Below are 26,149 nucleotides of genomic sequence, written 5' to 3' on the forward strand. Positions count from 1 at the left end.
TATCACAACACCAGAGTCAAGTACTGGACAATACTTCACATATATACTTGTTACTACACTATCACAACACCAGAGTCAAGGACTCTATATATATATATTTAATTCAATTATTCACGAAAAAAAATAATGCAATACAAAAGTCATTGAACTACAAAATTCAATACTTTTATTTAAATTAAAAAAATATATATATATATATATATTTGAATATCGTATCAACTCCTCGCTTCATGTAAGTTCCTCCTGGTTCTCCTCCTGGTTCTCCTCTTGGTTCTCCTCCTGGTTCTCCTCTTGGTTCTCCTCCTGGTTCTCCTCCTGGTTCTCCTCCTGGTTCTCCTCCTGGTTCTCCTCTTGGTTCTCCTCCTGGTTCTCCTCTTGGTTCTCCTCCTGGTTCTCCTCCTGGTTCTCCTCTTGGTTCTCCTCCTGGTTCTCCTCTTGGTTCTCCTCCTGGTTCTCCTCTTGGTTCTCCTCCTGGTTCTCCTCCTGGTTCAGACTCGCTCCTCCAGGCCGAGCACCGGAGCAGCGGCCCCGCCTGTCAGTCTCCTCCCCCGCCGGTCCCTGGAGGAGGAGCGAGAGTCTCTCCGGGAGAAAAAAGTCTGGAACCGAGTTTCCGCTTCAGGGAGTGGATCAGGACTTGGATCAGGACTTGGATCAGGACTCGTATCAGGACTCGTGGTTCCCTCTGTCTTCGATGGCCTCCTCCCCGCAGAAGTCTCCTTCGTCCCCGAAGTCCCCGACCCCGAAGTCCCCGTCCTCGCGGAAGAAGGATGACTCTTTCCTGGGGAAGCTCGGAGGGACTCTGGCGCGGAGGAAGAAGGCTAAGGAAGGTGAGCTAACGCGTGACGTCATCACAAGTTTCCACCAACTTTTACTTGTTGTTGAGAAAATCACGTCAAACAAGATGGCGGCACGTTATTGTTGTTAGAACTGTCATGAAGTTATGGAGACGTTTGCGAGTGAGTGTGTGTGTGTGTGTGTCTGTGTGTGTCTGTGTGTGTATACGTGTGTGTATACGTGCGCGTGTGCGCGCGTGTGTTTATCCTTGTAAGGAGTGAATTCCTCACTGACGTCTGCAGATTTTTAACCGTGACGTCATCAGTTTTGAAGATTTGCTCTAGAATCATCACACACGTACACACACGTACACACACTGTCATGTACACAATTATACACAGACTGGTAGACACATTTACACACACATCCATACATTAAACATACACACATAATAATACACATATAGACGTAATCATACACACACCAACGTATGTACACATGCAGAAACACACATATCATACATAAAAAAAACATACACACATAAATATGCACATATGCACACACACAAACGTATATACACATTCAGAAACACGCATATCATACATAAAAAAAACATACACACATAAATATGCACATATACAGACACACAAACGTATATACACATTCAGAAACACACATATCATACATAAAAAACATACACACATAAATATGCACATATGCACACACACAAACGTATATACACATTCAGAAACACACATATCATACATAAAAAAACATACACACATAAATATGCACATATACACACACACAAACGTATATACACATTCAGAAACACACATATACATAAAAAAACATACACACATAAATATGCACATATACACACGTAAACATACACACACCAACGTATGTACAACACACACAGAAAGACACGCACACACGCATGTATAGACTCATATTTACACATGCAAATACACTTACATCCCAGAGACATACACACACACTAAAACTTTTATACAAACATGTATATATACACTTCACACTCACACACAGAGAGAAACAAACACACATATATATATTTACATACATATACGCATATACACGCACTCACACAATTACATACACAAAAACATATGTTCACATGCAGAAACATATACACACACTTTTACACACAGAGACAAATTTAAACACACATGTATACACAGATAGACACAGACACACATTTATAAATACACACATACATTCTGATACACACAGACACACACACACATCATGTATACATCATAGAGACATATAGACTCACTCAAACTTCTATAAACACACACAAACGTGTATATATACACACACACTTGTACACACACTTGTAAACCTCCTAAATCAAATGAAGTTATAGAGTCCAGAAGGTCTTGAGAGGTGAAGGTCGACATGAAAGTCTTCTGATGAGTCAATATTGAGAAGTTCCTTCAGTTCTCGTGACTCGTTCATGACTCGAGTCAGACATGGAGTCTTAACGAGTCTTCAGTCGAGTCATTTGCAGCTGCAGTGTGTGAAGGTGTGTGTGTGTGTGTGTGTGTGTGTGTGTGTGTGTGTGTGTGTGTGTGTGTGTGTGTGTGTGTGTGTGTGTGTGTGTGTGTGTGTGTGTGTGTGTGTGTGTGTGTGTGTGTGTGTGTGTGTGTGTGTGTGTGTGTGTGTGAATCTGTGAAATGTGTGAGCTCGTGTGGAGAACACACAGGAAGTTCAGTGTGTGAGCTCTGAGCTGACACACACACACACACACACACACACTTGAGAGCATCATGCTGGGACACACACACCGACCTGCTGAGAACAAGGAAGCAACATGTTGCTCAGTAACGCTTCAGCCAATCACAGATGATCTCACCTTGATCACATGATGTACCTTGTACTGAAAGATGAGAAAAATATCTTTATTCTGAGGTCCTCTGGTCTCCACCTGAGATCTTCTAGTCTCCACCCGAGGTCCTCTACTCTCCACCTGAGATCATCTAGTCTCCATCCGAGGTCTCCTAGTCTCCACCCGAGGTCCTCTGGTCTCCACCTGAGATCTTCTAGTCTCCACCTGAGATCCTCTACTCTCCACCCAAGGTCCTCTACTCTCCACCCGAGGTCCTCTACTCTCCACCTGAGATCATCTAGTCTCAATCCGAGGTCCTATAGTCTCCACCCGAGGTCCTCTAGTCTCTACCCAAGGTCCTCTACTCTCCACCCGAGATCCTCTACTCTCCACCCGAGGTCCTCTACTCTCCACCTGAGATCATCTAGTCTCAATCCGAGGTCCTCTAGTCTCCACCCGAGGTCCTCTAGTCTCCACCCAAGGTCCTCTAGTCTCCACCTGAGGTCCTCTAGTCTCCACCCCAGTTCCTCTACTCTCCACCCGAAGTCCTCTACTCTCCACCCGAAGTCCTCTAGTCTCCACCCGAGGTCCTCTAGTCTCCACCCGAGGTCCTCTAGTCTCAACCTGAGGTCCTCTAGTCTCCACCTGAGAACTTCTAGTCTCCACCTGAGTTCCTCTATGATCTTCTAGTCTCCACCTGAGAACTTCTAGTTTCCATCTGAGCTCCTCCAAGATCTTCTAGTCTCCGTCGAAGGACTTTATTCTCCGTCTAAGGTCCTCTAGTCTCCACCTGAGGTCCTCTAAGATCTTCTAGTCTCCACCTGAGAACTTCTAGTTTCCATCTGAGGTCCTCCAAGATCTTCTAGTCTCCGCCTGAGGTCCTCTGGTCTCCACCTCAGGAACTCTAGTCTCTACTTGGGGTCCTATGGTCTCCACCTGAGATCATCTAATCTCCAACTGAGATAATGTAGTCTCCACCTGAGATCTTCTAGTCTCCACCTGAGGTCCTCTAAGATCTTCTAGTCTCCACCGGGGATCTTCTAGTCTCCACCTGGGATCATCTTGTCTCCACCTGAGATCTTCTAGTCTCCACCTGAGATTTTTCTAGTCTCCACCTGAGATCATCTAGTCTCCACCTGAGATCATCTAGTCTCCAACTGAGGTCCTGAAGTTCTTGTTGAACTGAACTTTTCTCTCTTCAGTGTCTGAGCTGCAGGAAGAAGGAATCAACGCCATCAACCTTCCTCTCAGCCCGTCCCATTACGAGCTGGACCCTGAAGACACCATGCTGGGTAAGACCACACACGAGTCAGTGCCACGTGTCCATCTCAATCTAAACATCTCGCTGTGCCCTCAGAGGAGAACGAGGTCCGGACCATGGTGGACCCCAACTCCAGGAACGATCGTAAACTGCAGGAGCTCATGAAGGTGAGACGGACCACCTGTCCAGACTCTTGACGGGACTGAACGACCCCGGACCTCTGCAGGTGCTGATCGACTGGATCAACGACGTTCTGGTGGGAGAGAGGATCATCGTGAAGGACCTGGCCGAAGACCTGTACGACGGACAAGTTCTGCAGAAGCTCTTTGGTGAGAACATCAACTTCTTTTGTCGAGTTGAACCTCAGACCCGCTGTGTGTTTATTTGTGTGCATGTGTGCATGTGTGTGTGTGTGTGTGTGTGTGTTTGTGTGTAGAGAAGCTGGAGGGCGAGAAGCTCAACGTGGCTGAGGTGACCCAGTCCGAGATCGCCCAGAAGCAGAAGCTGCAGACGGTCCTGGAGAGGATCAACGAGTCCCTCAAACTCTCCACCAGGAACATTCGCTGGAACGTGGACTGTGAGTGACTCCTATTGGACCAGATTAGTAGGACGTTGTGACGAGGGTTCTGGTCCAGCTGGTGTTCCGGGTCTTCCTGGTGTGACGGTTCCTCTGTCTCTCCTCAGCCGTTCACGCCAAGAGCATCGTGGCCATCCTCCACCTGCTGGTGGCGCTGTCCCAGCACTTCAGGGCCCCCATCAGGCTGCCGGATCACGTGTCCATCCAGGTGGTGGTGGTCCAGGTGGGTCCCGAAGAGTCCGGGTGTTGAGAGTCTCTGCTGAGTGTCCTCTTGTGTCCCCAGAAGAGAGAAGGAATCCTTCAGTCCAGACAGATCCAGGAGGAGATCACCAGCAACACGGAGTGAGTCTCAGCTGTGACCAGATGTTTATTGTTGGTTTTAATCTGTTGTGTATTTGTGAGTGTCTTTGTTTGTGTGTAGGTGTGTGTACATTTGTGAATATTTGTGTGCGAGTGTATCAGTGTTTGTGTGTAGGTGCCTTTGTGTGCATTTTTGTATATTTGTGTTTGACTGTCTTTGTGTTTGTGTTTGAAAGTGTGTTTGTGTTTGTTTGTGTACATTATTGTGTTGGTGTGTGCTTGTGAGTGAATGTTTTTGCGTGTGTTTGTTTGAAAGCGTGTTTGTGTGTCTGCGTGAATGTGTGTGTGTGTGTCTGTCTGCATATGTTTGTGTATATTTGTGTCTTAGTTGTGTGCATGTACTGTGCATGTGTATGTAAGTGAGTGTGTGTTTACATTTTGTGTGTAAGGAGTGTCTGTGTGTGTGTTTGTTTGAAAGTGTGTTTGTGTGTGGGTCTGTCTGCATGTGTTTGTGTACATTTGTGTCTTATGTGTATATGTACATTTATGTGTAAGCGAGTGTGTGTGTGTGTGTAAGGGGTGTCTTTGTGTATTTGTTTGAAAGCGTATTTGTGTGTCTGCAACAATGTGTTTTTGTACTTTTGTGTGAGTTTTGAAAGCGTATTTGTGTGTGTCTATCTACATGTGTTTGTTACATTTGTGTCTTAGGTGTGTGTATGTACATTTATGTGTAAGTGTGTGTACATTCTGTGTGTAAGCAGTGTGTGTGTGTGTTTGTAGTTTCTCTGTTAGTGTGTATGTGTTTGAGAGTGTGTGATTGTGTATTTGTTTCTTCAGTTTGTGTACTTGTGTGATAGTGTCAGTGTATGTACAAGAGAGAAAGTGTGCGTGTGCATGTGTGTATCTTGTCCTGAGAGACTGGTCTCAACAATATGTGGTCCAGCGTCGCAGCAGAGCATCATCTGAGCGTCTTCATTGTCTGTGCTCCCGGCAGGCTGGGACAATTGTCTGAGCCTGTTCTGAGCGTCCCACGACGAGGCCCGCGTGCCTCCATGTTAATGGAATTATAACTGCGTCTATTGTGGAGAGAACATTCCTCTGTGGTCCTCCTCTGACTCTGGTGTCTCTTCTTCTTCTCTCTCTCTCTCTCTCTCTCTCTCTGTCTCTCTGTCTCTATGTCTCTCTCTCTCTCTCTCTCTCTCAGGGCGTTCTTAGGGCGACACGGTAAGTTCTGAACTTCTGCTTCACTCGTGTTGTCCGCTGGTCTGACCTGATCTTTCTCCACAGAACGAGACGCCTTCGACACTTTGTTTGATCACGCTCCTGATAAACTCAGTGTTGTGAAGAAGGTGAGTTGATGATGAAGATGATGATGATGATGAAGATGAAGATGAAGATGAAGATGATGATGATTAGGATGATGAAGATGATGATGATGATGATGATGATGATTAGGATGATGAAGATGAAGATGATGAAGATGATGATGATGATGATGATGATGATGAAGGTGATGATGATGATGAAGATGATGAAAGTGGTGATGAAGGAAGAGATGAGATGATAATGATGAAGATGAAATTAACAATAATGATGATGATGATGAAGATGAAAGTAATGATGATGATGAAGGTTTAAATAATGCTGAAGATGATGAAGATGATGATGATGAAGGTGATGATGATGAAGGTAATGATGAAGATGATGATGAAGATGATGATGATGAAAGTAATGAGGATGAAGATAATGATGCATATGTAGTTAATGCTGAAGATGATGATGATGAAGGTTATGAAGATGATGAAGATGATGATGATGAAGGTTATGAAGATGATGAAGATGGTTATGATGATGAAGATGATGATGATGAAAGTAATAATGAAGGTTATGATGATGATGAAGTTAATGATGATGATGATGAAGATGATGATAAGGAAGGTTATGATGATGATGATGAAGATGGTTATGATGATGAAGATGATGATGATGAAGTTAATGCTGAAGATGATGATGATGAAGGTTATGAAGATGATGAAGATGGTTATGATGATGAAAGTAATAATGAAGGTTATGATGATGATGATGAAGATGGTTATGATGATGAAGATGATGATGAAGATGATGATGATGAAGGTTATGAAGATGATGATGATGAAGGTTATGAAGATGATGAAGATGGTTATGATGATGAAGATGATGATGATGATGATGAAAGTAATAATGAATGTTATGATGATGATGAAGTTAATGATGATGATGAAGATGATGAAGATGATGAAAGTAATAATGAAGTTTATGATGATGATGAAGTTAATGATGAAGATGTTGATGATGAAGGTTATGAAGATGGTTATGATGATGAAGATGATGATGATGAAAGTAATAATGAATGTTATGATGATGATGAAGTTAATGATGATGATGAAGATGTTATGATGATTAAGATGATGAAGATGATGAAAGTAATAATGAAGTTTATGATGATGATGAAGTTAATGCTAAAGATGATGATGAGGAAGGTGATGATGATGATGATGATGATGATGAAGATGATGATGATGATGTTCCAGACTCTGATCACCTTTGTGAACAAACACCTGAACAAGCTGAACCTGGAGGTGTCTGAGCTGGAGACTCAGTTCGCCGACGGCGTGTACCTGGTGCTGCTCATGGGCCTCCTGGAAGGATACTTCGTGCCCCTCTACAACTTCTTCCTCACCCCGGAGAACTTCGACCAGAAGGTGCCTCCTCCAGAACATCAGCGGTCCACGTGCACTTCTGCCAGCAGGGCTCGCTCTCGACCGCTCCGGCAGCTCCTGCTGACCCAGATGTGGAACCGAGCAGAACCAGAACTCTCGAGTTCACAGCCTCGCTGGTGTGTCTGTGCTGGAGTCTCCTCTGTGCCGCAGTGCTGCTCTTCTTCTGGTTCTGGTCCAGAGAGCAGAGCCAAGCTGCAGAGATGAGCCTTCCAAACACACTCCTGGCTCGGAGGCTCCGGCACAGACCCACAGCATCTGTAATCTCCTCCTGCACACACACTTCTGCGTGTGTGTGTGTGTGTGTGTGTGTGTGTGTGTGTGTGTGTGTGTACTGACAGTCTCTCTCTGCAGGTCCACAACGTCTCCTTCTCCTTCGAGCTGATGCAGGACGGAGGTCTGGAGCGACCCAAACCTCGACCTGAAGGTACCAGCAGCACCACTCACATGAACTTCATCACTGACACACATGAGTTCATCGTCGTGATGTTTTCTTCACAGACATCGTCAACTGTGACCTCAAGTCCACCCTGAGAGTTCTGTACAACCTGTTCACCCGCTACCGCAACGTAGACTGACACAACCCTCGCTACACAACACTCACTACACAACACTCACTACACAACTGTCGCTACACAACTGACGTACAGGCCGAGGCTGCGCGGTCGACGTTTAACGACCGATGCTACACGACTGAAGCTACACAACTGACGTTTAACGACTGAAGTTACACAACTGACATTTAACGATGGAAGCTACACAACTGACGTTTAACGACTGAAGTTACACAACTGACGTTTAACGACGGAAGCTACACGACTGAAGCTACACAACTGACGTTTAACGACTGAAGTTACACAACTGACATTTAACGACTGAAGTTACACAACTGACGTTTAACGATGGAAGCTACACAACTGACGTTTAACGACTGAAGTTACACAACTGACGTTTAACGACGGAAGCTACACGACTGAAGCTACACAACTGACGTTTAACGACTGAAGTTACACAACTGACGTTTAACGACGGAAGCTACACAACTGACGTTTAACGACTGAAGTTACACAACTGACGTTTAACGACCGAAGCTACACAACTGGCCTTAAACGACCGATGCTGCGCGACTGAAGCTACACAACTGACGCTTAACGACTGAAGCTACACAACTGACGTTTAGCGACTGAAGCTACACAACAGACGTTTAAAGACCGATGCTACGCGGCCGATGCTACGCGGCCGACGCTACGCGGCCAGCGCTACGCAGCGGATGCTAAGCGGCCGACACTACACAGTTGACACTACACTACTGACGCTAAACCATTACACAACACTACTGACGCTACACAATTGACACTACACTACTGATGCTACACAATTTACAAAACACTACTGACGCTACACAATTGACACTGCACTAATGATGCTACACGACTGACACTATACAACTGACACTACACGACCGACGCTAAAAGACTGAAGCTACATTACTGACACTGCACAACTGACGCTACACAATTGACAATACTACTGACGCTACACAATTGACACTACACTACTGATGCTACACGACTAACACTATACAACTGACACTACACGACCGACGCTAAAAGACTGAAGCTACATTACTGATACTGCACAACTGACGCTACACAACCAACACTACACAACTGACGCTGAACAAATGTCCGACTAACTACACGACCGACCCACAACCTGACCGACCAACAACACAACTGACTGACGAACAACAAAATCATTCCACACACGTGTCTTATGCTCAGCAGTGAGTCTGAAGTTGTCAAAGAAAATGTATTTATTGTTTGTTGTGTTGCTGTCAATAGAGAGCGTCACATGACTTGCTTCAGTGGTTGTCTTGACAACCGTTAAAAACATGCTATTACGCGTAAGTGTCCACGAGTGTCTTCCAGCACCTCTGCGCTGGTGAGCACGTTTAAAAAAGCATTCCTTAAACTCACACTTCAATTCTCCTCACGAGACTCAAGTTGTCACTCATTTGTGTTTCACTTTTGTATTTCTGTTTTTTATAAATCACACAAATAAAGTCTGGACTGAGAACCATGTTGCGTCACACTGTCACTCTTTTGTCTGTTTTTACCACTTCTGTCGTGAGTGAGTCACTCGTGTTGTGGCTCAGTTACTGTAAGTGAGTCATTTGTATTGTGAGTCGCTGCGTTGCCAGTGAGTCATTTGTGTTGTGATTCAATTGCATTGTGTGACAATTGCATTGTGACTGAGTCACTTGTGTTGGGTTGTGATTCAATTTTGTTGTAAGTGAATAATTTGTGTTGTATAAGTGAGTCACTTGTGTTTTTAGTTAGTGTTGGGAGTCACTTATGTCATTCACTTTGGTTTTAAGTGAGTCACTTGTGTTGTGAGTCGCTTGTGTTGTAAGTGAATCATTTGTGTTGTGAGTGAGTCACTTGTGTTGTGAGTCGCTTGTGTTGTGAGTGAATCATTTGTGTTGTGAGTGAATGATGTGTGTTGTGAGTCACTTGTTTTGTGAGTGAGTCACTTGTGCTGTGAGTGACTCAGTTGTGTTGTGAGTCACTTGTGTTGTAAGTCGCTTGTGTTGTGAGTGAGTTGCTTGTGTTGCGAGTGAGTCGCTTGTGTTGTGAGTGAGTTGCTTGTGTTGTGAGTGAGTCGCTTGTGTTGTGAGTGAGTTGCTTGTGTTGTGAGTGAGTCGCTTGTGTTGTGAGTGAGTTGCTTGTGTTGTGAGTGAGTCGCTTGTGTTGTGAGTGAGTCGCTTGTGTTGCGAGTGAGTCGCTTGTGTTGCGAGTGAGTCGCTTGTGTTGCGAGTGAGTTGCTTGTGTTGTGAGTGAGTCGCTTGTGTTGTGAGTGAGTTGCTTGTGTTGTGAGTGAGTCGCTTGTGTTGTGAGTGAGTGGCTTGTGTTGTGAGTGAGTCGCTTGTGTTGTGAGTGAGTCGCTTGTGTTGTGAGTGAGTGGCTTGTGTTGTGAGTGAGTTGCTTGTGTTGTGAGTGAGTTGCTTGTGTTGCGAGTGAGTCGCTTGTGTTGCGAGTGAGTGGCTTGTGTTGTGAGTGAGTCGCTTGTGTTGCGAGTGAGTCGCTTGTGTTGCGAGTGAGTCGCTTGTGTTGTGAGTGAGTCGCTTGTGTTGTGAGTGAGTTGCTTGTGTTGTGAGTGAGTTGCTTGTGTTGCGAGTGAGTCGCTTGTGTTGCGAGTGAGTGGCTTGTGTTGCGAGTGAGTCGCTTGTGTTGCGAGTGAGTCGCTTGTGTTGCGAGTGAGTCGCTTGTGTTGCGAGTGAGTCGCTTGTGTTGCGAGTGAGTGGCTTGTGTTGCGAGTGAGTCGCTTGTGTTGTGAGTGAGTCGCTTGTGTTGCGAGTGAGTCGCTTGTGTTGTGAGTGAGTCGCTTGTGTTGTGAGTGAGTGGCTTGTGTTGTGAGTGAGTCGCTTGTGTTGAGAGTGAGTCGCTTGTGTTGTGAGTGAGTGGCTTGTGTTGTGAGTGAGTCACTTGTGTTGCGAGTGAGTGGCTTGTGTTGAGAGTGAGTCACTTGAGTTGTGAGTGAGTGGCTTGTGTTGAGAGTGAGTCACTTGTGTTGTGAGTGAGTGGCTTGTGTTGTGAGTGAGTCACTTGTGTTGTGAGTGAGTGGCTTGTGTTGTGAGTGAGTGGCTTGTGTTGAGAGTGAGTCACTTGTGTTGCGAGTGAGTGGCTTGTGTTGAGAGTGAGTCACTTGTGTTGTGAGTGAGTGGCTTGTGTTGTGAGTGAGTGGCTTGTGTTGTGAGTGAGTCACTTGTGTTGTGAGTGAGTGGCTTGTGTTGTGAGTGAGTGGCTTGTGTTGAGAGTGAGTCACTTGTGTTGTGAGTGAGTGGCTTGTGTTGTGAGTGAGTCACTTGTGTTGCGAGTGAGCGGCTTGTGTTGCAAGTGAGTCGCTTGTGTTGTGAGTGAGTGGCTTGTGTTGTGAGTGAGTCACTTGTGTTGCGAGTGAGTCGCTTGTGTTGCAAGTGAGTGGCTTGTGTTGAGAGTGAGTCGCTTGTGTTGCGAGTGAGTCGCTTGTGTTGTGAGTCAAACTATCTATAATCATCCTACCCTCAACACAGTTTGTCGCCTCTCTCCAGGAGTGAGTCCACATCTAGAAACGCACATAAGTCATGGTGAGTTTGTGTGTCTGTGACGATCCCTCCATGAGATGAGGGAGTGAGGGAGTGAGAGAGTGATACATTCAGTGAGTGAACATGGGTGTGTGTGCTCTTGACCACCGTCCTTTGAAATGTTCCGTGAATGAAATTCCAGACGAGGAAACGTTGATTAATTTTCTTTAAGAGTCCTCACTGTTAATTACACTCGTTCGCTCAATTAGCTCGTCAAGGCCGCCGCGCTGCAGAGAAAACCTGTTTACGAGTGTCAGGAAATACACAAAACACACACACACACACACACACCATGTGATCATTATGTTCTCTTCAACCTGATGTTCTTTAGATCCACAACATTCCACCTGTGACAGGAAGCTTCCTGAGCGTTGCTAAGATGATGTGAACCATGTTGGCTTCTGTTCAAATTTCCATCATCTTCTTCATCATCCTCTTCATCCACATGTTCTTCATCATCCATCTGAGGGATCATTCTCTTGTTTTGTTTAACCTGGACTTCATCCCTGAATCTAAGCCCTTAAAGGATAGGTTATGTCTTCATATAATGAGATGGTGGAAAATGCCAGATCTGATTACAGAAAAACCCCAAAGTGTTGTTTGACATGATCAATTCTCTCGTGTCTCCTGCTCCTCAGATCACACATCTTCTGTGAAGCTGACAGCAATGCATTGTTGAGATTTTTCATTGACAAAATGAAATTGATCAAAGAGAAAATCTTTTCACCTTTGTGTGGAACCCGTGCTGTCACTGAGCCCTTCTCCTCCTCTTGGTCTTCCTTCAGTGCTGTATCTCTGGCTGATATTTCAGCACTAGTGAACAAGATGAAACCCTCCTCTTGCTCGTCTGACGTCCTTCCTTGTAGGCTCCTTATTAAACTGTTTGATTTAATTGGCCCCTGGGTTACCAAAACATCTCTCTTTCCACAGGGGTTTGTCCCAATGCATTTAAACATGCCATTGTGGATCCTTTACTCAAAAAGCCAGACTTAGACCCAACTAACCTCATTATTTTCAAGCCTATTTCTAAGCTCCCTTTCTTGTCCAAGATCTTGGAGAAGGTGGTGTCTGAGCAGCTGTCTTTGTTCCTGGATCAGAGCGACATCCTTGAGAAGTTTCAGTCTGGCTTCCGTAAACATCACTCTACGTAGACGGCTTTACTGAAAGTGTCCAGTGACATCATGATGTCGGCTGACTCGGGTAAATACACTGTTTTGGTTCTCTTGGATCTGTCCTCAGCCTTTGAGTCAGTTGGTCACCAGTAATTTCAGTGTATCTGCCAATCAAATGAGGTCTGAATCGGCAGATCTGTTGTGTGGAGTCCCTCAAGGTTCTGTTCTGGGTCCTTTATTGATTTTGCTGTACTTGATTCCCTTCGGTAAAAATCATTCAGAGATTTCCTGATGTTTCTTAGCATATTTTTGCTGATGACATCCAGCTCGACTGCTCTTTTGATCCAACTGAGCCCCAGAGGCTGAACTTGTTTGATTTCTAGTAAACAATTGACTAATGAGTGAAAACACTTTGCAGCTAAATGTGGACAAAACTAAAACTCCAGTTATTGCTCCTGATGATAAGGTTCCAGGGTAGAGTCAGTACTTGAGTGACTTAGGTCAGTCTGTCACACTGAGCCTGAGAAACCTGTGTGTTGTATTTGATAAAGACATGTCTCTTGTTCAACACTGAAGAAAACTGACCAGAAACTGTTTCAACTGAGAAGAATCTTTAAAATTAGGAAAGTTATGTCACAACATGATCTGGAGCTTGTAATCCATGTGTTTGTGTCATTTTAAAAGGCGCTATATAAATAGAGATTATTATTATTATTATTATTATTATTTAGACTATTGTAAAAGTTTGTTTTCATTTTTAAAGAAGAAGGATCTGTCTCGTCTGCAGCCAGAATTCTGAGCCGCTCTAGTAGAAGAACTCACATTTCTCCGGTCCTTAAAACTCTTCACTGGCTTCCAGTTTCTTTCAGGATCAACTTTAAAATTCTGGTTCTTACTTTCAGATCTATTCATGGTCAGACCTTCCATCAGTGATCTGATCCAGACTTACACCCCAGCTCGGGCTCTGAGGTCTGTGGATCAGAATCTACTGATGGTTCCTGAACACGGTTCAGGACCAGAGGAGAGAAATCCTTCCAGACTGTTGCTCCTTAGCTTTGGAACCATCTCTGTGTTTGATGATCTACTGACTCCTTCAAGAAACATCTTAAGACACTTTTATTCGTGCTTTTCCTTGATTTTTATTTTATTGAATATTGTTTTAATTGTTTAAGCGCTTTGTGACCCTGGTCTGGAAAAGCGCTTTATAAATAAGAATTACTTACTTACTTACTCTTCATCATTATCATTATCCTCCTTATCTTCATCATCATTACCATTAACATTGGCATGATCTTCATCATCATCATCTTCATCATCATCATCATCATCATCATCATCATCATCTTCCTTCTCTTTATCATCATCCTCATCCTCCTCCTTCTCTTCATCATCATCATCATCCTGCTTATCTTCATCATCATCATCATCCTCCTTCTCTTCATCATCATCCTCATCCTCCTCCTTCTCTTCATCATCATCATCATCCTGCTTATCTTCATCATCATCATCATCCTCCTTCTCTTTATCATTATCCTCCTCCTCTTCATCATCATCCTCTTCATCCTCATCATCATCATCCTCCTCCTTCTCTTCATCCTCATCATCATCATCCTCCTCCTTCTCTTCATCATCATCATCATCATCATCCTCCTCCTTCTCTTTATCATTATCCTCCTTATCTTCATCATCATCAAACAAGTGTACATGTAAAAGAATGAGTGTGTGTTATGGGGTTACAAGAGGTCACCGGCTGTGTCTCGAGCTTATCAGTGTTTGTTTTATGTCACAGCTCCTCCGTGTGTGTGTGTGTGTGTGTGTTGGGGGGGTGTATTATGGGAGGTAAGGGGGGTCCAGTGGTGCTGGAGGGTGAAACCTGAGCTGCAGCTGAGTGAACAACAACAAGTCTTTCATGGACTCACACACACCAAGATCTGCTGGTTAGAGTTCTGGAGGGTCTCTGTGGGGGGAGGGGGAGATCGCCCTAAAATGAGCGGGAGGAAATCAGAGTTACACACACACAAGTGAAACTATTGTGTTGACGCTGAAGTCACGACAGTTCAACACGTAAACACACACGTGTTGCGTTGTTGTTTGTCAACACTGCCAAAAAAACGACTTCACAGATGACATCACCTGGAGGAACATTCCAGTCCTGCAGTGCATGCTGGGAGTCACTGCTCAACAAGAGTGTTCACATCACAGATTTAGTGTGAATGTTGTTGTCAAGAAAAAAACAATAATTGATGATCACGTTGACGCTCACGACAGGAAGTCAAAGGTCACTTAACTACTATCGCACACTCGACAACACAACATGAAGTCAGAGTGAGGATGTCGACCTGCAGCTCACTGTTGTCGGCAGAAAACTCTCAGCAACCAGACGTAACCCTGCTGCGTCACATGACGTCGAACAATGTGAAAGTCATGTAAGAGTTTGAAACAATAAACATTTCAACAGATTTCATCCACTGTTTGAAACTGTAAATAAAAACAAAATGGATGTAAACAAACACAACTGAATAAAGAAACATGACTTGAAAAAAAAAAAAAAAAAGTAAATAAACAAACACAAAGTACATAAAGAAACACGACTTGAATAAAAAAATAAAATGTATAAACAAACACAAAGTACATAAAGAAACATGACTTGAATAAAAAAAAAACGAAATACTCAATAAACAAACACAAAGTTAATAAAGAAACATGACTTGAATAAAAAACTAAAATGTATATAAACAAACACAAAGTACATAAAGAAACATAAGGTAAATTAGAATCACAATGTGAATAAGCAAACATAATGTAGTTTAACTTACATGATGTAAATAAACAAACATGAAGTAAATTAACTAACACAACAAATGAAAAACACAATGAAAATAAAAGAAATCAATATAAATATAAATAAACAACAAACAAACCAGACATAAATAAAGAAACACTGCAAACATGAACAAACACAAGGTTTACAAAGAAACAGAAGGTCAATAAAATACACAATGGAAATGAACTAACACTACAAAAACAAACCACAAAGTAACTTAACAATGTTAATAACACAAAATAAATAAACAAACACAATGTAACTTAATGTTAATAAACACAAAATAAATAAACAAACACAATATGACTTAACAATGTTAATAAACACAAAATAAAAAAACACAATGTAACTTATCAATGTTAATAAACACAAAATAAAAAAACAAACACAATTTAACTTAACAATGTTAATAAACACAAAATAAATGAACAAACACAATTTAACTTAACAATGTTAATAAACCCCCCAAAAACACAATGTAACTTAACAATGTTAATAAACACAAAATAAACAAACAAACACAATGTAACTTAACAATATTAATAAACACAGAATAAATAAACAAACACAATGTCAATGAACTAACACTTCAAAAAAACCAACACAATGTAACTTAACAATATTAATAAACATAGAATAAATAAACAAACACAATGTCAATGAACTAACACTACCAAAAAAACAACACAATGTAACTTAACAATGTTAATAAACACAAAATAAACAAACAAACACAATGTAACTTAACAATATTAATAAACACAGATTAAATTAACAAACACAATGCCAATGAACTAACACTACAAAAAAAACAACACAATGTAACTTTACAATGTTAATAAACACAAAATAAATAAACAAACACATTGTAAATAGGGAACATAAATCCGCTAAAGCTACAGAACCAAAGGACTGGATCAGGAACAAACAGGTGTGACGCTGAAAACAAAACATACTTCAAACGTGTTTTGTTGTGTTTTTCCAACACTGGACCGGAAGTTGTTGTTTACTTGTTTGTTGACGTGTTTGCTGGTGAACTTTGACGCGGCTCCTCAGCTGCCGTCAGGACCATTATGGGATGTGTAGTCAGCTGCTCCTCTCCATAGTTTGGGCTCTTTTGTTGTGTTGGTACAGTCCGGCCCCTTCCCCCCTCTCCCCCTCCTCCCCCCCCTCCCCCCCACAGGGTGACGCCAGCCCTCACCCCGCCCTGGTCACCTCCTCCACCCGCGTTCATCTCATTCCTGCTCCCATTCCGCACATATTTCGCATCCTTGGAGAGACGCGTCGCGTTCTACGTACTTTCCGGGACCCGAAACGGAACCAGGATTGGCTCGGGAGACCCGCGGACCGGCGGACGCACCCCCTCCGGAACCAGCTCAGACACGGACCGTGGAAAAGTGTGGAAATAACCGGAGAGACGCGCGCGAGCCCGAGGTAAGTTCCGAGTCCGCTCTTTCTCGTCCTCGAGCTCAGAATCGGATCCAGAACCGGCAGAAATTCCGGTCCAGCCCAAAGTCCGTCCGCGGACCAGACCGAGAGCGAGTTCGGTCCAGAGACGAAGGACCGGTTTATCACTTCTGGTTCCGAAATAACGGACGAAACATTGAGTGAGAGTTACTGTGAATCAGTGATGAAGGTGTGTGTGTGTGTGTGTGTGTCAGTGTGTGTGTGTGTGTGTGTGTGTGTGTGTGTGTGTGAGCGGCAGGAAGCTTAACAAAGCTGCGAGTCAATGAAGGACTTGTTGCATCTGCGCGTTTTCTCTTCTAGTCACAGGCGCAGTTACTGGAGCAGGCCTGACACACATGTATATACACACACACACACACATGTATATACACACATATAATACACACACACACACATGTATATACACACATATAATACACACACACACATGTATATACACACATATAATACACACACACACATGTATATACACACATATAATACACACACACATGTATATACACACATATAATACACACACACACATGTATATACACACATATAATACACACACACACATGTATATACACACATATAATACACACACATGTATATACACACACATAATACACACACACACATGTATATACACACATATAATACACACACACACATGTATATACACACATATAATACACACACATGTATATACACACATATAATACACACACACATGTATATACACACATATAATACACACACACACATGTATATACACACATATAATACACACATAATACACACACATATAATACACACACACATACACACACATGTATATACACACATATAATACACACATAATACACACACATATAATACACACACACACATGTTTATACACACATATAATACACACACACACACATGTATATACACACATATAATACACACATAATACACACACATATAATACACACACATGAAACACACACATGTAACACACATATAACACACACATGTAGCACACACATAACACACACACATATAATATACACACATATAATACACACACATGTAACACACATATAATATACACACACATAATAAACACACGTATTATACACACATATAATACACACACATATAATAACACACGTATTATACACACATATAACACACACATATAATACACACATATAATACACAAGAATTATACACACATATAATAACACACGTATTATATACACATATAACACACACATATAATACACACATATAATACACAAGAATTATACCCACATATAATACACACACATATAATACATACACATATAACACACACACATATAATACACACACACTTATAATACACACATATAACACACACGTATTATACACACATATGACAAACACGTATAATACACAAGTATTATACACACATGTAATACACACACATATAATACACACACGTATAATACATATGTATAAAACACACATATAATACATAGACGTATAATACACACACATGTTTAAGACGCACACATATAATACACACAAACGTATAACACACACATCATACCACATACTGTATATAATATACACACATAGAATATACACACATAGAATACACACATCACACACATATATAATACACACATATAAAATAGAAACATATACAGTATACACTAATCATACACGCGTATTATATAGAAACATGTATAACACACACATTTAAATCCCAATATATAATATACACATACATATAGTACACTCACATGTAATACACACACATATATAAATCACACACTCATACATACGCATATATAATATACACACATATATATATTAACACATGTAGACTCACATACACGCACACAGACTCACACACTTTAGAGAGAAAGATTTTAATGTGACTCACTGACTCAGAACTTATTGTGACTCACTGACTCAGAACTTATTGTGACTCACTGACTCAGGCTTGGATTTGACTCACTGACTCAGTGACTCAGTGACTCACTGACTCCGACTTTAACGTGACTCACCGACGTGAGTTGTGTACTCGTGTGTGAGAAGTCGTGTCGATGGACAAAAGAGCCGAGGGAGGAGGCCTCGGGGCAGACGCGGCTCCTTCTGTCGTCGAAACTGAGTTTGACCTCAGGACCGGAGTCATGTCAGACACAGGTCAAAGGTCGCGGCGTGAACCGTGACTCGTAGATTCGCTGGAGTGTCTGTGGTTCGTTCCAGCCGAGGAGGCCACGGGGCGGTCGCGGGACTGTTGTCGGTCAAACCCTGATTCTGTTCATGTGTGTCAATGTGGCAGCTGTGAAAGTGTAACACTGTGTGTGTGTGCGTGTGTGTGTGTGTGTCAAAGCTTTGTCACTCTTAACAAACAGTCTCCCGCCGTCTCCCCCTCCAGTCTGTTGACATCTGTTTTGAGTGCTGCTGCACCTGTAGACTGGACCAGTGTGTGTGTGTGTGCGTGTGCGTGTGTGTGCGTGTGTGCGTGAGTGTGTGTGTGTGAGGAGGTGCAGAATGCAAATCCAGCGTTTGTTCAGACCCTCAGCAACACGGACCGGCTGACTAACGACCATTTGGTGTGTGTACTTGATTTTTTTGTGTGTGTCTTTTTGTATGTGTGTGTGTGTATGCTTGTGTGTGTGTATGCTTGTGTGTGTGTGTATGCTTGTGTGTGTGTGTGCTGTCCGGGCTCTTTTCTATTGTTGCAGCAGAAGCAACAGGCGTCACTGGTGAGGACGCACCATATGGCCTCTGTGTGCTTTAGTCACAACTGTGTGTACGTGTGTGTGTATGTGTGTGTATTCACGTGTATCTAAGTTGTGTAGTTCAGTGGGTTGTGTAGTTAGGATTATGTTGTTAGTAGTGTTGTGTAGTTAAGAAAGTTGTACTGTTAAGAGGGTTGTGTTGTTAAGAGAGACGTGTAGGTAATAGAGATGTGTAGTTAAAAAAGTTGTGTAGTTAAGAGAGATGTGTAGTTAAGAGAGATGTGAAGTAAATAGAGTTGTGTAGTTAATAGAGTTGTGTAGTTAAGAGAGTTGTGTAGTTAAGAGACATGTGTAATTAAGAGAGATGTGTAGTTAATGGAGTTGTGAAGTCAAGAGAGTTGTGTAGTTAAGAGAGTTGTGTAGTTAAGATAGTTGTATAGTTAACACTAATGTGTAGTTAAGAGAGATGTGTAGTTAAGAGAGATGTAAAGTTAAAAAAGTTGTGTAGTTAAGAGAGTTGTATAGTTCACAGTGTTGTGTAGTTAAGTTGTTGTGTTGAACCGTTGCAGCTGCTCATAACTGGGTCTGAACCTGTTGCTGGCAGGAGATCGCAGTGGTCAGTGGACGTGACAGTGTCATGTAGGAGCCACAGATGAGAGCAACAATGTTGGGAGGAGGGTTGGGGGGTGAGGATGGGGGGGTCCTGGCTTTGGGGTTGTTGGGGTTACAGAGTCTTTGTTTGGAGGAGAGACGGAACAATGAGAGGCAGAGACGGAGGAGGGGATGTCCTGCTGTGTGTGTGCGTGTGTGTGTGTGTGTGTGTATGGTGTATGTAAGTGTGTGTGTGTGTATGGTGTGTGTGTTTGTGTGTGTGTGTGTATGTAAGTGTGTGTATGTATATGTATGCAAGTGTGTTTGTAGGTGTGTCAATGTATGTGTGTTTGTGTGTGTGTATGTAAATGTGTGTATATGTATGCTAGTTAGTGTGTGTGTGTGTGTATGTTATTGTGTGCTCAACATTGTATGTTGTGCTGAATAACTGAAGTTAACTCAGCTAGTGCTAACACGCTAACAAGCTAACAAGCTAACAAGCTAACAAGCTAACAAGCTAACCACAGAACATGAGTCTTTGACTGTAAGAATAGTAGTTGAGTCAGTCCACGAGCGACTCAACAAAACTGACTCGACTCACAGTCCAACACGACATGAACTGTTCGTAACATTTGTTCATTTGTATTCTTGAGATTCATGGTCACACTCGTCTGCACATGACAGTGAGTTCAGGAACATGTGGAATAATGCGCTGTGAGTGATGGTGACAAATACAAACTGAAGGTCATATCATCAATCAACACTACAAACCCCTTCATGTTCCCTCACTTCTTTCTTTCATGTTCCCTTACTTCACTCCTTCATGTTCCCTTACTTCACTCCTTCATGTTCCCTTACCTCACCCCTTCTTGTTCCCTCACTTCTCTCCTTTATGTTCCCTCACTTCTTTCTTTCATGTTCCCTTACTTCACTCCTTCATGTTCCCTTACTTCACTCCTTCATGTTCCCTTACTTCACTCCTTCATGTTCCCTTACTTCACTCCTTCATGTTCCCTTACCTCACCCCTTCTTGTTCCCTCACTTCTCTCCTTTATGTTCCCTCACTTCTCTCTTTCATGTTCCCTTACTTCACTCCTTCATGTTCCCTTACTTCACCCTTTCTTGTTCCCTCACTTCTCTCCTTTATGTTCCCTCCCTTCACTCCTTCATGTTCCCTCATTTCACTCCTTCATGTTCCCTTACTTTACTCCTTCATGTTCCCTTACTTCACCCCTTCTTGTTCCCTCACTTCTCTCCTTTATGTTCCCTCACTTCACTCCTTCTTGTTCCCTCACTTCACTCCTTCATATTCCATCATTTATCTCCTCCATGTTCCCTCTCTTCTCTCTTCCATGTTCCCTCACTTCTCTCTTTCATGTTCCCTCACTTCTCTCTTTCATATTCCATCATTTATCTCCTTCATGTTCCCTCACTTCTCTCTTTCAGGTTCCCTCACTTCTCTCTTTCATGTTCCCTCACTTCTCTCTTTCATGTTCCCTCACTTCTCTCTTTCATGTTCCCTCACTTCTCTCTTTCATGTTCCCTCAATTCTCTCTTTCATATTCCATCATTTATCTCCTTCATGTTCCCTCACTTTTCTCTTTCAGGTTCCCTCACTTCTCTCTTTCAGGTTCCCTCACTTCTCTCTTACATGTTCCCTCACTTCTCTCTTTCATGTTCCCTCAATTCTCTCTTTCATATTCCATCATTTATCTCCTTCATGTTCCCTAACTTTTCTCTTTCAGGATCCCTCACTTCTCTCTTTCAGGTTCCCTCACTTCTCTCTTACATGTTCCCTCACTTCTCTCTTTCATGTTCCCTCACTTCTCTCTTTCATGTTCCCTCACTTCTCTCTTTCATATTCCATCATTTATCTCCTTCATGTTCCCTCACTTCTCTCTTTCAGGTTCCCTCACTTCTCTCTTTCAGGTTCCCTCACTTCTCTCTTACATGTTCCCTCACTTCTCTCTTTCATGTTCCCTCACTTCTCTCTTTCATGTTCCCTCACTTCTCTCTTTCATGTTCCCTCACTTCTCCCCTTCATGTTCCCTCACTTCACTCCTTCATGTTCCCTAACACCTCTCTTTCATGTTCTCTCACTTCTCTCCATCATGTTCCCTCACTCTCTCATTCTCTCTCTCTCTCTCTCTCTCTCTCTCTCTCTCTCTCTCTCTCTCTCTCTCTCTCTCTCTCTCTCTCTTGCACACACACACACACAGTTTTCTCTCCAACACCAGGTGAATGAATGACTTCTTGTTTGAATGGAATTCTTCTGTGGTGAAGAGACGAGGGAGGGATGAGGTGAGAGAGTAATAAGTGAGACGTAAGAAGGAGAGAGAGTGAGAGGTGAGGGAGGGTTAAGGGAGTGATAGCGGGTGAGAGTTAATGGATTGAGATTCAAGGGAGTGAGTGTTAAGGAATTGAGAGTGAGAAGTGAGGGATTAAGATTGAGGAGACGAGGGAGTGAGAGTTAGGGTGGTAGAGGGGGTGAGAGGTAAAGGAGTGATATTAAAGGGAGTGAGATTTAGGGTGTTAGAGGGGGTGAGAGGTAAAGGAGTGATATTAAAGGGAGTGAGAGTTAGGGTGTTAGAGGGGGTGAGAGGTAAAGGAGTGATATTAAAGGGAGTGAGAGTTAGGGTGGTAGAGGGGGTGAGAGGTAAAGGAGTGATATTAAAGGGAGTGAGAGTTAGGGTGGTAGAGGGGGTGAGAGGTAAAGGAGTGATATTAAAGGGAGTGAGAGTTAGGGTGTTAGAGGGGGTGAGAGGTAAAGGAGTGATATTAAAGGGAGTGAGATTTAGGGTGGTAGAGGGGGTGAGAGGTAAAGGAGTGATATTAAAGGGAGTGAGAGTTAGGGTGGTAGAGGGGGTGAGAGGTAAAGGAGTGATATTAAAGGGAGTGAGAGTTAGGGTGGTAGAGGGGGTGAGAGGTAAAGGAGTGATATTAAAGGGAGTGAGAGTTAGGGTGTTAGAGGGGGTGAGAGGTAAAGGAGTGATATTAAAGGGAGTGAGATTTAGGGTGTTAAAGGGGGTGAGAGGTAAAGGAGTGATATTAAAGGGAGTGAGATTTAGGGTGTTAGATGGGGTGAGAGGTAAAGGAGTGAAATTAAAGGGAGTGAGAGTTAGGGTGGTAGAGGGGGTGAGTGGTACAGGAGTGATATTAAAGGGAGTGAGATTTAGGGTGTTAAAGGGGGTGAGAGGTAAAGGAGTGATATTAAAGGGAGTGAGATTTAGGGTGTTAAAGGGGGTGAGAGGTAAAGGAGTGATATTAAAGGGAGTGAGATTTAGGGTGTTAAAGGGGGTGAGAGGTAAAGGAGTGATATTAAAGGGAGTGAGATTTAGGGTGTTAAAGGGGGTGAGAGGTAAAGGAGTGATATTAAAGGGAGTGAGATTTAGGGTGTTAGATGGGGTGAGAGGTAAAGGAGTGAAATTAAAGGTAGTGAGAGTTAGGGTGGTAGAGGGGGTGAGTGGTACAGGAGTGATATTAAAGGGAGTGAGATTTAGGGTGTTAAAGGGGGTGAGAGGTAAAGGAGTGATATTAAAGGGGGTGAGAGTTAGGGTGTTAAAGGGGGTGAGAGGTACAGGAGTGATATTAAAGGGGGTGAGAGTTAGGGTGTTAAAGGGAGTGAGAGGGGTTGAGAGGTAAAGGAGTGAGAGTTAAGGAATTGAGAGTGAGAAGTGAGAGATTAAGAGTGAGCAGACGAGGGAGTGAGAATCAAACCTAGAAAAGCGACTCGCGCTGGAGTCAGAGCCAGATGATGTTTTGTGTTGATCCCAGAGTGAGGAGCTCAAGTGCAGGAGGAGGAGAGTCCAATGTTGATTTATATGCTTCAGTGTGTCAGTGTGTGTGTGTGTGTGTGTGTGTGTGTGTGGGGGGGGGGGGGGGGGTGCGTGTGTGTGTGTGCGTGCGTGTGTGCGTGTGTGCGTGTGTGTGTGTGCGTGTGTGTGTGTGCGTGTGCATGTGTGTGTGTGTGTGTGTGTGAGCAAACAGTCCAGCCTGAGCCAGACACACACACTGACAATGGCGAAGTGTGAACAAGAAAAGACGAGATGACATGTGTTTGCCTGAAGAGCTGGCAGAGTGTGTGTGTGTGTGTGTGTGTGACTATATGGTGTGTGTGTGTGAGTGTGTAACTGTGTGCGTCTGATGCCAACCCGCTGTTCAGCACGAGGACCTGCAGCAGCTGGCGAGTGTTTCCTCTCAGGGCCGGGGGACCGTCTTGAATGGCCCTCACAGGCCCGCGGGCCTCCGGGAGACGGGGACGGGGGGGGTCCCCGACATCAGAGCCGGGTCCCTTGGCGGTCCCGGGTCACAGGGTTTTCCGACTGAAACCTCTCTTGTCCTGGCAGACCCCCTGCTGCTGGCGAGGGATTCGAACCTCAGACCTCCAGGATGGAGCGCGGCAGCTGGAGCGGCAGCGAGAGTCCGGGCGACGACATGGACCGCCTCAGCGACTCGGGCGGAGACAAGAACCTGGACGGGGACCCCGAGGGCGTGTGGAGCCCCGACATCGAGCAGAGCTTCCAGGAGGCGCTCGCCATCTACCCGCCCTGTGGACGCCGCAAGATCATCCTGTCGGACGAGGGCAAGATGTACGGTGAGTCCTGAGGAACATTAGGACCGACTGGAGGCCCCGTCATTGTCAAGTGTGTGTGTGTGTGTGTGTGTGTGTGTGTTTGAATGTGTGTGTGTTTGAGTGCGTGCATGTGTGTGTGTGAGAGCAGATGGTCATCTGGACGACACCAGCTGCTCTCACTTACCCTCTCCCTCCCTCTCTCTCCCTCTGTCTTTTTTTCTCTCCCCTGTTCTCTCTTCCCTCTCTCTATCCTGTCTTTCTCTCCATTTCCCTATCTTTCTATCTCTACCTCTCCCCCCCCTCTCTCTCTCTCTCTCTCTCTCTCTCACTCTCCCTTTTTTCTCTCCTCTTTCTCTTTTATTTCCCTCTCTCCTCACTTCATCTCCCTCTTTCTCACCTTTTTCTTTCCCTCTTCTCTCTCCCCCTTCTCTCCTCTCTCTCTCACTTCATCCCCCTCTTTCTCACCTATCTCTTCCCCTCCTCTCTCCTCTCTCTCTCACTTCATCTCCCTCTTGCTGTCCCTCTACTCTTGTCTTTCATTCTCCCTCTTTTCTCCCTCTCCCTCTCTCTCTTCTCTCTCGTTGTTTCAAAAGTCTCTCTCTCGCTGATGTTTTTAAAGGATCTCTAACTGTCTCAGTGCGACTCGACTCCACCTGATGATGTTGTGTTTCAAACTTGACCCCGGCCTGTGATTGGTCCGAGAATGACGTCGTCGCTAAGTTGTGTTTATATATATGTATGTGTGTCTCCTAGTTTGTGTGTAAGTGTGTCTTCGAATGTGTGTGTTTGTGTGTCTCTATGAAAGTGTGTGTGTGCATGTGTATGTGTTTGCCTGTGTATGTATATACATAGATGTGTGAGTCTGTGTGTGTGTCTGTCATTGTGTGTGTGTGTATGTTTGTGTGCATGTATATATATATATATATTGTGAAGCGACCTTGAGTCTCTTGAAAGTCGCTTTTAAATAAAATGTATTATTATTATTATTATATGTGTGCATGTCTTTGTGTCTATGTGTGTATGTTTGTGTCAATGTGTGTGTGTATGTGTCTAATTGTGTTTGTGTGTCTAATTGTGTGTATATATGTGGGTGTGTCTAATTGTGTGTGTGAATGAGATTGTGTACGTCTGTGTGTGTGTATATATATGTGTGTGTGTGTGTCTGTGAGTGTATGGCCTTGAAGTGTTCAGTGGACGAGCGACCAGAAGTCCATTCACCGGGAGGGGGGGG

At 43.6% G+C, this 26,149-nt stretch overlaps 2 protein-coding genes across 2 annotated transcripts in view; both read left to right on the forward strand.

Moving 5' to 3' along the window:
- The first annotated feature begins 579 nt into the window (after positions 1-579).
- parvaa (parvin, alpha a) lies at positions 580-9,602 on the forward strand. The gene is made up of 12 exons (XM_087796725.1): positions 580-827; positions 3,829-3,918; positions 3,984-4,054; positions 4,114-4,216; positions 4,324-4,464; positions 4,572-4,687; positions 4,748-4,806; positions 5,969-5,988; positions 6,052-6,113; positions 7,335-7,505; positions 7,875-7,947; positions 8,022-9,602. Exons 1-12 carry the CDS (start codon positions 692-694, stop codon positions 8,096-8,098), a joined length of 1,119 nt encoding a protein of 372 aa, XP_087652851.1. The 5' UTR covers positions 580-691; the 3' UTR covers positions 8,099-9,602.
- Positions 9,603-16,835: 7,233 nt separating this feature from the next.
- LOC148074357 (transcriptional enhancer factor TEF-1-like) overlaps positions 16,836-26,149 on the forward strand; it is a 46,917-nt gene continuing 37,603 nt past the window's right edge. The window contains exons 1-2 of the mRNA XM_087796727.1: positions 16,836-17,016; positions 24,692-24,939. Of these exons, the coding sequence (XP_087652853.1) occupies positions 24,735-24,939 (205 nt within the window). The 5' untranslated portion in view covers positions 16,836-17,016; positions 24,692-24,734. The remainder of the gene's footprint in view (positions 17,017-24,691; positions 24,940-26,149) is intronic.

The sequence above is a fragment of the Callionymus lyra genome, chromosome 8, assembly GCF_982586985.1.
Source record: "Callionymus lyra chromosome 8, fCalLyr1.hap1.1, whole genome shotgun sequence".
Classification (NCBI taxonomy): Eukaryota; Metazoa; Chordata; class Actinopteri; order Syngnathiformes; family Callionymidae; genus Callionymus; species Callionymus lyra.